Genomic DNA, 12,577 nt, shown 5'->3' on the forward strand with positions numbered 1-12,577 from the left:
TCAGCTAGCTAGGTTTTTCAAATTTGCAGGACATCCAGGAATATCATGGAGGATCAGATACAAAATCTAGATTTTGAAATTTTTAGTGAGTTTTGAACCCTAAAAAATTCACAATTCGCGTGTACGTGTACGTGTGTGCGTTTTCCGCATCCGTAGGAACGCCACCATGCAGCCTCAAGCATCAAGGACCCTCCTAATATACTGTACAGCCAAAAACTGGGCTTTCAAAAACCGACAGGAGAATTCCATTTCTATGGACTCTGTATAGCCCTTCTCTGGAAATGAGGAGACCATCATCATACACTCGCTATGCATGAGGAGCTCACAGATCATTGAAGTCAGAACGTGAGAAATGTGCCAGCAAAAAAAGCACAGTTTTCATTTTTAACTTTTCAAATAAATTCAATATGGACTCCAGCCAGCAGGTCCAGAGCAAATAATATTATGTGCATTAATTTAAAAACGTTTTTGTGTGCAGCTGTGCTTTTGCGTATGCGTGCGAGGAAACATTATAAACGGCAATAAAGAAATACGTAGATAAGGATCAGAAAGATAGTTTCGAAAATAAGAAGGATCATTATACACAGTCCGGAGGATATCAACTGAAAGAAGCGAACGGACGTCAATCTGAGCATGCTTTGAGTTCTTCCCCGCAGCACGTGAACGGGAGCTCATTGCCACACAGCAGAACAGAAAGGCACGGAGTGTACGATGCTTGACATTCACTGCACGCATTGCATGTAGTGATGATGCTGCACACTACCTGCACCGTCATTATCACCAGCAGTAGCAACATGAGCAATAGGTACAGTTATGCTGCTCGATGAAATCCAGTCGGAGTCGCTCTAGCACGCGCCGGGCACTGCGCAGCCCTAAATCTGCGAACACCTGGCGGCGAAATGGTGCAGGGCACAAACTTGACTCACGCGACCGGGCTTCTTTGAGCAGCACTGTACATTGATGTCTCGTGCCATGAGGCCAATGTGCATTGCCAAATATGGGAGGTATGAGTAATGCATGTGAGTAGTACGCTGGGTTCAGGAATGCACTGTGTTCAACACCCCAGACGACCATGCCCAGGTGGCTGTGTGGCTGTGTGGGGTGTTTATGCTACGAAATTACGTCATTGACAAGCGCTGTACATTGATGCATTGCGTTACCTCCTAACCGTACGTCTTGGAGAGCGAAGCATAGCTGGGCGGTGGTGGGTACATGGCGTTGGTCGGCTGCGGCACTACCGGTGCCGTGGCAACGTAGCTCGGTGGAGCGGACGGCTCGGTTGACTCTGCCGCACCGACCAGCGGAGAGGTCTCGGTCCGTGTGACGGTGACGGGACGAGAGCTACTGCTGCTGCTAGAGCCGAACTTAAATGGTTTCATCGCAATGAATCCAAGTATGATTAGGACGGCAGTTAGAGTGAGTGGAGGACCGCCAAACGCGCCCACGTAGAGACCCACGCGAGACGAATACGTGACCTGCCCGCTGTACGTCGTCTCCATGTCCGTCACGTTCGTCAGCTCGGGCCCTTCGAAGAGTGCGTAGCCGGTGCTGCGATACGACAGGGACGTGGTGCAGTTAGTCGGCCGGTCCTTCGACGCCAGCGTGCACTCTGCCAGAAGTGAGGTGGTCAGGTTGGTGTCGTACAGCGAACGCTGCACGTCCAACGTGACGACGAAGTGGCCGAGGTGCGCTGTGCGGTGCCTGTCGCGCGACACGACAAAGTAGTACATGTCGTCGTGTGGTACGTCACCGCTGAACGCACGCACGTCGTGCACGCGACTGTCCGTTGAGCCGGAGTAGGTGTGCGTGGCCGTGTACTTTCCCTCGTAGTTGCCGTCCTTCCACTGTTTGAAGGCGCTGCGCCGGGAAAACACACAGCACGTGGAAACATGCACGCATACACACACACACACACACACACACACACACACACACACACACACAGGCAGACCGACAGACAGACAGACACATACACACATTATATGCATACACACGCGCGCACACACACACACACACACACACACACACACACATACAGTCAACTTCGCTAATAACGAGTGCGGATATAACGACAATTCGCGAATAACGACAGAATTTCCATGCCCAGAGCAAAGTCCCATCCCACTGTAATACATAATGAGACTTCGGGTATAACGACACTTCGCGAATAAGGACACTTTTTTGATGCCCCGCCGAGTGTCGTTATAAGCGAAGTTGCCTGTACACAAGCCCAGCGCGGGCTTGCGACTAGTTGGTTTGGAGGTGACAGCGTTGCGAATGACCGAGGGTCCTCAACGTCTGGTCTCACCGTCCAGGAGCGACACTGACTCACGCTGCTATCTGGTGTTCACGAGGTGTTTATCGCGCTGGAAGCGGAGCGTCTCTGTAAGTTTGTATCCCTGGTGATGTTTGTACCTGGAGAGCACTATATAAGTGGTGCTCTTCAGGCACAATCTTCCTCAGCCTACTCAAGCTCAACTGATGAGGGGTGAATTCCCCGAAACACTGTGTATTGAGCAGGGAGTGGTGCTTTCTTGCAGGTTTGCCGAGTCGAAGGTTCGATGGACTTCTCGTGTGCTCTGGATGGCAGTCGTGAGTCAGTCAAGTGTCAAGTAAAGTCGGCGGAATAGCGCGAGCTCCGGTGTGGGGAGCAAACCCTTTCTTGCCTGAACACACACACAAAATACGCACTAATACACGCTGGTATAGATTATGAAAGCTTTTCGTGAGCTTGCGGTGCCTTGCACCAAATCTCATGACACTCCCCTCCCTCTTGGGCATCACCTCACTCAATATCCTCAGATCTGAGAAAAGTTACCCAAGATCAGGGAAAGTTAACCCTAGATCTGAGACAAGTAACCCCAGAGCAGGGACAAGTAACCCCATATCAGGGACACGCTACCCCAGACCGGAAACAGGGAACCCTAGATCAGGGACGGTGACCCAAGAGGACAAGTAACCCCAGACCAATTGGTCACCCAGTACTTACTCATCTCCTTGGATGAGGTAGAACTCAAAGCTGTCCTTCGTGGTGATGTTGAGCTCCGCCCGGGACGGTACGATGAGATAGAAACTCCAAAACTCGTAGTCGTCCCAATACATAGACCGGTTCACGCTCAGTGTGAAATTGTCGGGCGTCGGCAGGACCGGCGGCTTAGCGGAGACGACGTAGGCGTTCATCTTGGCAGCCTGAGAGAGCGTGTCCTTTGTCGACAGTGTCACCCAGTCGTTGAAGATTGTGTTGAGGCTGACCAGCCGTGTGGCGCGAGGACTTAACTCGTACTGATACGACAAACGCAGCACAGGCAGATCAATGTCGGAATGGATGCGCGAACGGAAGCAAATGTGTGGCACACACACATACACACACACACACACACACACATGAATACATGTCACGTACGTACACACGTGAACACACACGGCGTGTACATACACAAAATACACACAAACAGGCATGAATACGCACATACATGTACGTGTGTACGAGCTTGCACAAACGCGGCACAAGTACATACGGTCGTGCGTGCAAATAGAGTGATAATCGAGCAATCCAGGACAATAATTATTATCATGACGTTAGCGGAACAAGCTAAGGGGTCGTCCATAATTATCGAACTTTTTTCACGAAACGAAATAATTTCGTTATGGGGTGGGAGGGGTTGACCAATTTCGTTTCAGAAAACTTCGATACATGTACATGGTCATAGGAGCAGTGACACACTTGCGACTTTTGTTGTATATGCATGTATATGTCAACAATTTTTACGTTCTGAGGGGGAGGGAGGCCTTCGAGGGAGGGGTTGGGTCTAAACTAAAATAATTCGTTTGGTGAAAAAAGTTCGATATTTACGGACGGCCCCTAACAGGGCTGCTTCAGCTAGTGGATTTGTCTGGAAGGGCAGGGTATACCCAATACTACATGTATGTGCTATTGTATTATTCATCTGTATGAATCACCAACATGTTCTACCGTACACCTCCGATCTGTAAAGTGAACCAACTACTTACTGTTTTTGTGCCGAACGTGCTGAAGGCTAGAATCAGAGGCGTGATCAAGCAGCCGAATATCAAAGCCGCGTAGCACCAGGCGAAGCAGCACAGAAAGCTGCAGCGGCCGCGACGACCACCACGACCGTGTCCGTGATGGTGGTGGTGATGATGGTATCCGCCACCACCGTGATAACCTCCGCCGCCACCCCCACGATGACCTCCACCGTGAGGCATGCTTACGCTGGTCGGCTCTACACCCACTCCCAGTTACAGCCTGGGTGCTTTCTCAGCCTCAGATCGGCGCAAGCAAGTAACAGCAGTAAAAAAATAAAATATTGGTTGCCTTTTCAATGAAATCTGTCTGGAAAGCCACTACCAAGGCCGTAAACGCTGGACCTAGCTACAGATCTACCGAGGCCGCGAGGGCGAGGAGCAGCTATTGCTGCAGCGTATGTAGACTGCACGTAGATCTACGGTGGCTTGCTGTACCGCCTGAGCCGACGAATTATTTCAGTCCTGAAAACAATTCAGATTTGCTGCCGAGTCTGACGAATCTCCCGTCAGTTGTTTCACCTGCGCCTGCGGCTTGCTGCACCGCAAAGTTTGAGTCTACGTCCCGAAAATCTCCGGAGCACTTCTTGGCTGGATCCAAAAGCTAGGATTCTAAGATGGAACTCAGTCACTGTCACTCTGGACAAATATTTCAAGTGCTGCAGCTTGCACTGAACTAGTACTTTCAACTAGCATGGGTTCATATCAACGACGTTTTGTCATGTACCTTCTCACATTTATTTCGATTCAAAACTCAAGGTAGCGTACATCTAACATCATTTTGATGGGCGATAGCAGAGACCGGTAATGATTATGATTGTCTAGACGCTCTTATCTGTGATACCGGTATGTTCTGTATGATTCGCAGCACTACCAAGAGTATGGCCCTATGGGGGGTTAGGTGCTCTTGGCACTAGTCATACAACACCAAACGTCATGGCACATGCACAGACATGGCAGTGCAGGGTACTCGATCGTGCTTTCATTGCTGCCGGGCTGCTCGAAGTCCTTTCGCCCTATTTCCTGTTGACCGCCATGTACCTTTCACGTGCACTACACTTCACCATACACCAGTGCTCCATAGACATAGTCTTTTCTAGCCTGCAAGTGGACCATGTGGACAGTCGATGATAGTGGCCTCGTTTTAGTAATCCCACCAAAATTTTTAAATGTCATAATGAATCTAATGATGTCATTCCTGATGAGCCACATGACATAAACAGAATGATCATCTGGCAGTCCCCATCATTGGCGAGCAAAGTGATCATTTCCCCTTCAAGATGAGCTGTCAACATGTCCGACTCCAAATGCAATGCCGACATGATACATGTTATCATACACAATCAATGCATTGTATTGTATGCAATATTGTATTATATTTAAGGATTTCCCAAAGGCTTTTGGCCTATCGAGGGGATCTCCTGCAAGAAGAATGAAATGACAACTTTATGCAGAGGGAGCAGTTAATCGAGGATATTATTATTTATTTTTTATACGCATTCCCGCGTTGAAGTGTAGCAGCAGTATGCTGCGTCCACAGCTTCGCTTATGCAGAATGGCTTGGGTGAGAGGAGAGGGGAGAGAAAACAACAAGGCAACCAACATCTATGAAATAGGTCACAATAACATGAACATGAAGAGAACCAACCTACATATGCATGATTGCACAAGAATGGAGACGACACATGGCTATAATCAGTGTGCCACAAAACCGCTGGATCCAAAATAATCGAGGATAGGCTAAGGAAATAGATCTAGGCATACAACACCTGGTAATTAAGGAGTTGGGATACCGTCAGTGTAATGAATATATCGGCGAAAATGCTGATCATGGGGGTTCTGAGGAGAGAGCGGAGGGAGAGAGGGAAAGAGAGCGGAGAGAGAGAGAGAGAGAGAGAGAGAGAGAGAGAGAGAGAGAGAGAGAGAGAGAGGGGGGGGGGGAGGGAGCGTGAAGAAAGAGAAAGAGAGAGAGGGGAGGGAGGGGGGGGGGGGGCTTGGGGCAAAGCGCCCCAAAAATATTGGCCGATTCTGCTTGAAAAGGAGTGAAACCGGCATAACTACTTCAAAAGCATACAAACCTTTGAATTAAGGCAGGCACTTCCTTGAATTCTGCTCCATTTCTTTACCCACATACCAAACATGCATGAAGCATACCAGAAAAACGTGCCAAGTATCAGTTCCGCCCTGAGCATTATCCGCCAAGAGCTAACCCTGGTTGTATAGTTGCCGGGGTAACACAGTAGTGTCTGATGATTGGATACTACTCGATGACCTGCTCAGTGCTCGGTACCAGAGGCAGAGGTGCTTACTTCGACACACCCTTGTTAGTGGTTCCCAAAACAACAATGCATGATGTGGCAGGCCCGAGCCAGCTCACGAGGGGTGGTGGTGCGGTCCCCGGTCGGCTACAGGGCCGAGAGCCCCCCCCCCCCCCCCGGTCTAATTTCCGAGCGTCATGGGCCTGAGAAAGCATTTCTAGCTCTATGCTGCTTCGAATCTTATTGTATCAACCACACCTTCCTCTTGGAACAGATAATATACACCTAGCACAGAAGTCCTCAACACACAAGAAGAATGTTCAGAACAAGGGAATGTGTGAAAGTGATGTACTGATGGAGTGTGCTGCTACTAGTGCCTATCTACAAACATTTTAGTGGTTCCCAGGTATCCACGGGCACAACCAACATGCCCCTTGCCGGCGGTGCAAACCGAATTTTAAAAGTTTCCTTCTGCCTTTTGTAAGCTTGTGCTGCAACCTCTAAAAATACAGTGCCTGAGGTGAGCAATAGCAAATGAAATTCGGTGACATGAACTGGATATCATATTAAACTACATTGTAAGTCTTGTTGGGGACAGCCTGGGAGAGACAGGGCTGTGCACCACACTGAGCACTGAACGTGCAGTGAGCATGGTCCATGGTCATGACGCCGGATTTTACTTACTGGCAACACACTGAACCCACACAACTACGAACTCAATGCCAATGCCAATGCCAATGGACCTGGGCCATAGGCTAGGTATGGCAAGTATAAAAATTTACACTACAATTACAAAATCTGGCCTGGACAAGCGGTGTAGTCATCCATCACTGCACGTGACACTCCGCAATTTCAGCTGCAGACTGACATGATCCAATCGCAGACGTCTTACCAGCTTACCGCCCAGGCTAGGCTCCGCAGTCGACAGCTTCTCTAGACCTGCGTCTCTGCACCGTTTTCCTGTAGAAATAGGACAGGTTGTGTCTCGGCACCCCCACATCATTCTGGAGTATCCGCAGTAGTGTAGGCTAGCGCCTTCTGAAGTTCTGTGCTACTGCTAGGCCTAGGCCAGGGAGTAATCATGCATGATTCATGGTAATACTGCAGCTGAAGCAGTTGCACGGAATGGTAAAAATAATGTTGGTGGACTGAGTCTGTACTCAGAGCGTGGGCCATAGCTGAGAGCTGCGTGCCGCGTCACTGACTCAGACTGAGCCACAGTCTTGACACACTGCTTGTCACTGAGGTATGGCCGACAGGTTACTTGCTCAGGCTGCAAGCTAGTGCAGTCACACACTCTTCACCAAAACAACTCAACTGCCCTCCAGACAGAGCAGCTTTTACTACGTATACACTTCAGCTGGACTGCCGTGCTGTGTAAATCACAGAGAGGACGCGTCTACCTGCAAGAAAACAGGCCGTTGAAGAAACTGAAGAAAGCTGAAACAGCGACAGTGAACTACTTACTTTCTTTATCAAAGTCAAAGATCAGTCCACACGCTCCAAGTCGCCATTGGCAACGGTGTAAAAACTAGACGCGTCTTGTACTGTCTTAGTTTTTCATTCATACTTTCAGCCGGCTTTTTTTCATTTTCATTCACACTCAACCAGTTACCATGGTTACGCTTTTCCATTTCAGAAGTCCTGTAGCTTATCGTGTAGGTGAGATTCTACTACACTTACTTGTACTGTGTAAGTAATTAGTTGTAGTCTTTGTAGGTCACTGTTTCAGTGCAGTGTTTGCGTGGACGACGCTCCACATCGCTCGGCAGGCCGGTTGATCTCGATCTCCTGTACTAGCTTCACTTCAGTTCTGGTCGCCACCGGTCCACCGCGCGCTACGGCGCTAGGCGCTACACACGGGACGAGTGAGTGCGAGTGAGTTTGCAACACAGTCTGTCTGCTGCGCCATTCATTCTGCTGAAGCCGTGAAGGGACCGAAGTGTCGCCGACTTACCTCAGGATCTTGGAAGCATTTCGTTTTGGATCCAGAAACCGCGTTTGTTTTCATACCTGCTCCTCCTGTTGTTCATGGACTGAGACTGAACTGTCGCACTGTCCCTGTACACAGTGAAGTATTAGTTGAGTCCTCTCCGACGACATAAGAAATCACCTTCCCTGGGCCAGATAGCCAGCGATTCAGAAGAGGTGAAGTGAGCGAGCGAGAGCGAGTGTGTGCCTCTGTGTGTGCAGCGCAATGCCCCACAGCGGAGGACACCGTCATGGTGGATCCGGTGCAGGAGGACGACGACCCCGAGTAGGAGCTGGAGGATTTCACAGCGACTACCACTCGCTTCACCACGGCGGCGGCAGGAGATGCCGCTTTCCGTGCCTTTGCGGTGCCTTCCTGCTGGTTCTGATCTTTGCCTGTGCAATCGTACCCATCATGCTGCTAGTGGTCGTCTTCAATGAACGATCGGTAAGGAGCACTTCGTCGTACAGGGAAAATTCACTATAACGTAACTCAGAGGAACATAAACATCAATTATGTACTTAATGTCCGAAGTACTGAATATCCGAGGTTCTCAATATCCGAAAAGGTAATCTGCCGTGTTACTCGATGAAATCCCATCAAGGGAGCGAACGCCACGCCGTCCGGTGCAGTGCATCCCAGTACTAACCCTGGACCTGCAAATACGTGTACTGGGATGTGAACTGGGTGCAGGGTGCAAACTAACTTACTTGGCTCACAGACACGGGATTGGGTTTCATCAAGAGTACATATCCCCCCAAGAGTGTGCAACTCCCACATACCCTGCTGTCTCGACAGAATTTCAAGTTGAATTTATGAAATTTTGATGCGATGCTCCTTGCACCAGTGATTTACAACATGTGTTCGGATGTCGACGCATCACACGTTTGTACGGGATCAGGTGGGCTTTGGCCCACCACAGGTTCCGGGTTCGTCTCATAATCCGTGTACAGTGCACATTGCATCATAAAAATGACGTCAACTTGAAATTCTGTCGGGACAGCACATACAGTCGAGTTGCACACTCTTGGGGGTTATGCAATCTTGGTTTCGTTGAGCAGCACTATACGCATGCGGGTCCTCAAAATAGAAGTTTACATCCGATGCAAAAGTATGTTATATCCAAGGGTACAAGCTGTTTCGACCTTCAAAGTCCCTGGACCATGTCGATCATAATGAATGGTGATTTCTGTACACTCATGCACCCTCATCTATACATTTAGCCTTAACCCCCCCCTGTGCAGGTTGAAGGCGGCACATATGAACTTTGGGTCGGATTTCACCGAGCGCAACTGTAGCTAACTCCCTCCGTGTTGTCTCTGCTTCTTCCGCGCCTAGGTGGACTTGAGCCCGCGGGCGACGCGACTGGTCACGCTCGACACCGTCTGGAACCGCGGCGTGCAGTTCAGCAGCAAAGGCGATGATTCGGAGAGCGTGAAGGCGTACATACTGTCCCAGCGCCCGTCCATCCGGCCCAGACGAGACAACTTCACTATGGAAACGAGCGCCCTCATCATGTGGGACGATTCCCAGTTCTGGAGTTTCAATCTCATTCCGCCGTCGAGTGCAACGATGACCGTCACGACGAAGGATAACTTTGAGTTCTACCTGATTCGAGGCGACGCGTAAGTGGCCTTTAAAAATGTTTATGTTCAGCCACCATAATCACTAGAGTAAAACGTGCCCTAACCGGACGGACGCCCTTGGTGCAGCGCAAACTGCCCTGATATCACAGGATTCTGCTTGATCCGGGGATACACGTTCAATCCACAGCACTTTGGTGCATGAAAATTTTGTCCGAACGATACAAGATTTCGCTTGGTACAGAGTCCGGCACACCCACGTCTTACTGTACGTCCACTGTGTACTGTAAAAACGGTAAAGTTTCGCGGCGCGCAAGAATTGCGCTGGTTCACGATGAGAAACTTTCGCGATCTCATCTACTCAGTTGGATCTTGTACCGTCAAATATCAATGCACACAGCAGTCCGCGGCGATTTATATTCGGAAATGTGTGGTGGTCGCGAAAATAGCGAAATTTAATCTCTAGCGACAGTTTCTCACTTTACATGTACGATGCCGATCAATGAAATCCGATCGTGTGAGTCAGGTTTGCGACCTGGATCAGTGCAGCCTCGTGCTCACAGGTCAACGATCTCTACAGGTGAACGGCGCTCAATGCCTACCAGCACTCACTCCACTAGACTGTGTGTACATCATTGGTGTTACGGGCAATATCACACCAGATGCACGCCTGGTGTTGCGTGTTCTATCCCCCACAAGATGATCTAGCACTTACTGCTGCTGGTCTTGCTAGTTCTTTTCTCATAGTTTAACGAGTTTCTGCTTCTTTGTGTGTGTGTATGTGTGTTTGTGTGTGTGTGTGTGTGTGTGTGTGTGTGTGTGTGTGTGATGTGTGTGTACGTGTGCATACATGCGTGCATGGCTGTGTGTGTATACATGTGTATGTGTACGCACACATGCGTGTATGTGCGTGTGTGTACTTTTCCATGCACATACGTGTCTATATTCCATTCCACTCTCCATGCTGCTGTGTGTTGCTGCAGGCAATTCCGTAACTGGGTGAACCGGGACGAGAACAACAGGCACAACTTCTCCATCGCCGGCTATCGCTATACGCCGCAGCACGGCATAGCGGAGAGCGTTGTAGTGTTCAACGGCAGCGTCAGCAAGGAGTACGTGTACTACTTTGTCGTGGCACGCGATCGCCGCATCACCGGCGTGACCGGCCACTTTGAGATCCGACTGGACGTCAGTCGGTCTCTATACGACACGGCCAGTCTGGAGACGCAGTGTGACTTTGCCGACGTCAGCATGTCGGGCTGCGACTCCCCGCTGCCGTTCAGCAGCCAGCGCTATGCCCTGTTCGTGGCGCCCAACTCGACTGATATGCTCCAAACCTTCACGCCCGGGCTCGGCTACGTGCCCCGCGAGAGCATGTACATGGGCGTGTTCGGCGGTGTCAGCACAGTGCTCATAGCCATGGCGGTGCTCTGTGTACGTCATGATCGCAAGCAGCGGAGAGCGATGGCGGCGGTGCTGTTACCCGCGGAGACCGTATCGGAACGGGCGCCACTCATCAACGCCGCCGCTCCCCGAGACTCGCCATTGCCGAAGTACCACCCGTTGTGTCGAAACTCCCCGCCGAGCTACTCGTCGACCGACGTGTACCCCACCCCGCCGCCACCGCCGACACCAGCTGACGAAGCGAGTCCACGCCATTCGACTCCTCCGCCGACGTACCAGTCGGTCAGAAATGCCGCCTCGTCACATGCCCATATACACCCTGCCAGTTAGTACTGGCTGGAGAAGGCATGCCACCGTAATGAACATTATCGTGCTCAGCTTGCTGTTGGCGAGGCCGCCGCCATGCACACACATAATGTGTGTATGTGTACAGTGGAGAACTGGGGCACAGAGAGAGGAGCACAACTGATTAAGCTCCAGAGAGAAGACCTGACCAACCTGTACGCCATGATCGGCAATTTGTTACAATGTGTTATTGTGACCATCTCAATGTACAGGATCGCAGACCTGGAGTCGCTCGGAACCTGGCCACGTTGTTGTTACATGTCACCTCACCGCTACTCAGTATATGACTGACCAAGATACACATGCTGACAGAGCTAGCTCAGTACCATCAAGAGCGGAGACAAATCACTATCATTCTATTGCAATGGCCTATTATAAAGAGACAAAACCGGTTGCAAGTTGAAGTTTCGTTTTTTCTTAATTGAGTCATTCTTTCTGGACAGTGCTCCACACTACAATCAGGACTTTGTGGAGTCCTTTAAAAATTCAAACCCCAAGTTGCCGGGGAAACCGTTCTAATTATTCAAAAGCCGGACGATGCACCCAGTGTACTGAGAGCACTCAATACTGAGGAGGCATTATCCAAACATAATAATTATTATAATTATTCCGAACACACACACAAGGCTGAACAATGCAGTGTACCGGTATTCCCAAGGTTTCCTCTTATCTAAAACTGTGTAGACAAAGCTCAACTGATTGTGTCATCTTTTTTGTTGACCCCTATAGCTCCATCTTACTGATATTATTATTAATTGTATACTGTTTCAGGAGTAACATGATTATGACCATGGTAACAACCTACTGAATCCCTGCTCTGCAAGGAGAGTGTAAAGACCGACCCCAACTCTCCAAGTCGATCCCAATACAAGGGGTTTTGTCATCATTCTCTCAGGTGTATTTCCCTTGCGAAAATGCCCCATTTTGATGATACTTTTAGCTATGATAAGCCCAAGAGTGTGCATCTCTGA

At 49.8% G+C, this 12,577-nt stretch overlaps 2 protein-coding genes across 2 annotated transcripts; one reads left to right on the forward strand and one right to left on the reverse strand.

The window, feature by feature from the left end:
* Positions 1-310: 310 nt before the first annotated feature.
* On the reverse strand, positions 311-5,049 carry LOC135828247 (uncharacterized). The gene is made up of 3 exons (XM_065340697.1): positions 4,012-5,049; positions 2,990-3,282; positions 311-1,857 (listed from the first exon to the last, which is right to left on the reverse strand). Exons 1-3 carry the CDS (start codon positions 4,225-4,227, stop codon positions 1,164-1,166), a joined length of 1,203 nt encoding a protein of 400 aa, XP_065196769.1. The 5' UTR covers positions 4,228-5,049; the 3' UTR covers positions 311-1,163.
* A 2,882-nt stretch (positions 5,050-7,931) lies between these two features.
* Positions 7,932-12,010, forward strand: LOC135828662 (uncharacterized). The gene is made up of 3 exons (XM_065341087.1): positions 7,932-8,721; positions 9,613-9,899; positions 10,841-12,010. Exons 1-3 carry the CDS (start codon positions 8,500-8,502, stop codon positions 11,589-11,591), a joined length of 1,260 nt encoding a protein of 419 aa, XP_065197159.1. The 5' UTR covers positions 7,932-8,499; the 3' UTR covers positions 11,592-12,010.
* Positions 12,011-12,577: the final 567 nt, after the last annotated feature.

Source organism: Sycon ciliatum, chromosome 12 (genome assembly GCF_964019385.1).
Source record: "Sycon ciliatum chromosome 12, ocSycCili1.1, whole genome shotgun sequence".
Lineage (NCBI taxonomy): Eukaryota > Metazoa > Porifera > Calcarea > Leucosolenida > Sycettidae > Sycon > Sycon ciliatum.

Coding starts and splice junctions, on each gene's coding strand:
- LOC135828662 (XM_065341087.1), top strand. CDS start 8,500: ATGCCCCACAGCGGAGGACACCGTCATGGTGGATCCGGTGCAGGAGGA. Junction 8,722..9,612: donor TCGTCTTCAATGAACGATCG/GTAAGGAGCACT, acceptor TTCCGCGCCTAG/GTGGACTTGAGCCCGCGGGC. Junction 9,900..10,840: donor TACCTGATTCGAGGCGACGC/GTAAGTGGCCTT, acceptor GTGTTGCTGCAG/GCAATTCCGTAACTGGGTGA.
- LOC135828247 (XM_065340697.1), bottom strand. CDS start 4,227: ATGCCTCACGGTGGAGGTCATCGTGGGGGTGGCGGCGGAGGTTATCAC. Junction 3,283..4,011: donor GCACGTTCGGCACAAAAACA/GTAAGTAGTTGG, acceptor TTGTCGTATCAG/TACGAGTTAAGTCCTCGCGC. Junction 1,858..2,989: donor TACCTCATCCAAGGAGATGA/GTAAGTACTGGG, acceptor TTCCCGGCGCAG/CGCCTTCAAACAGTGGAAGG.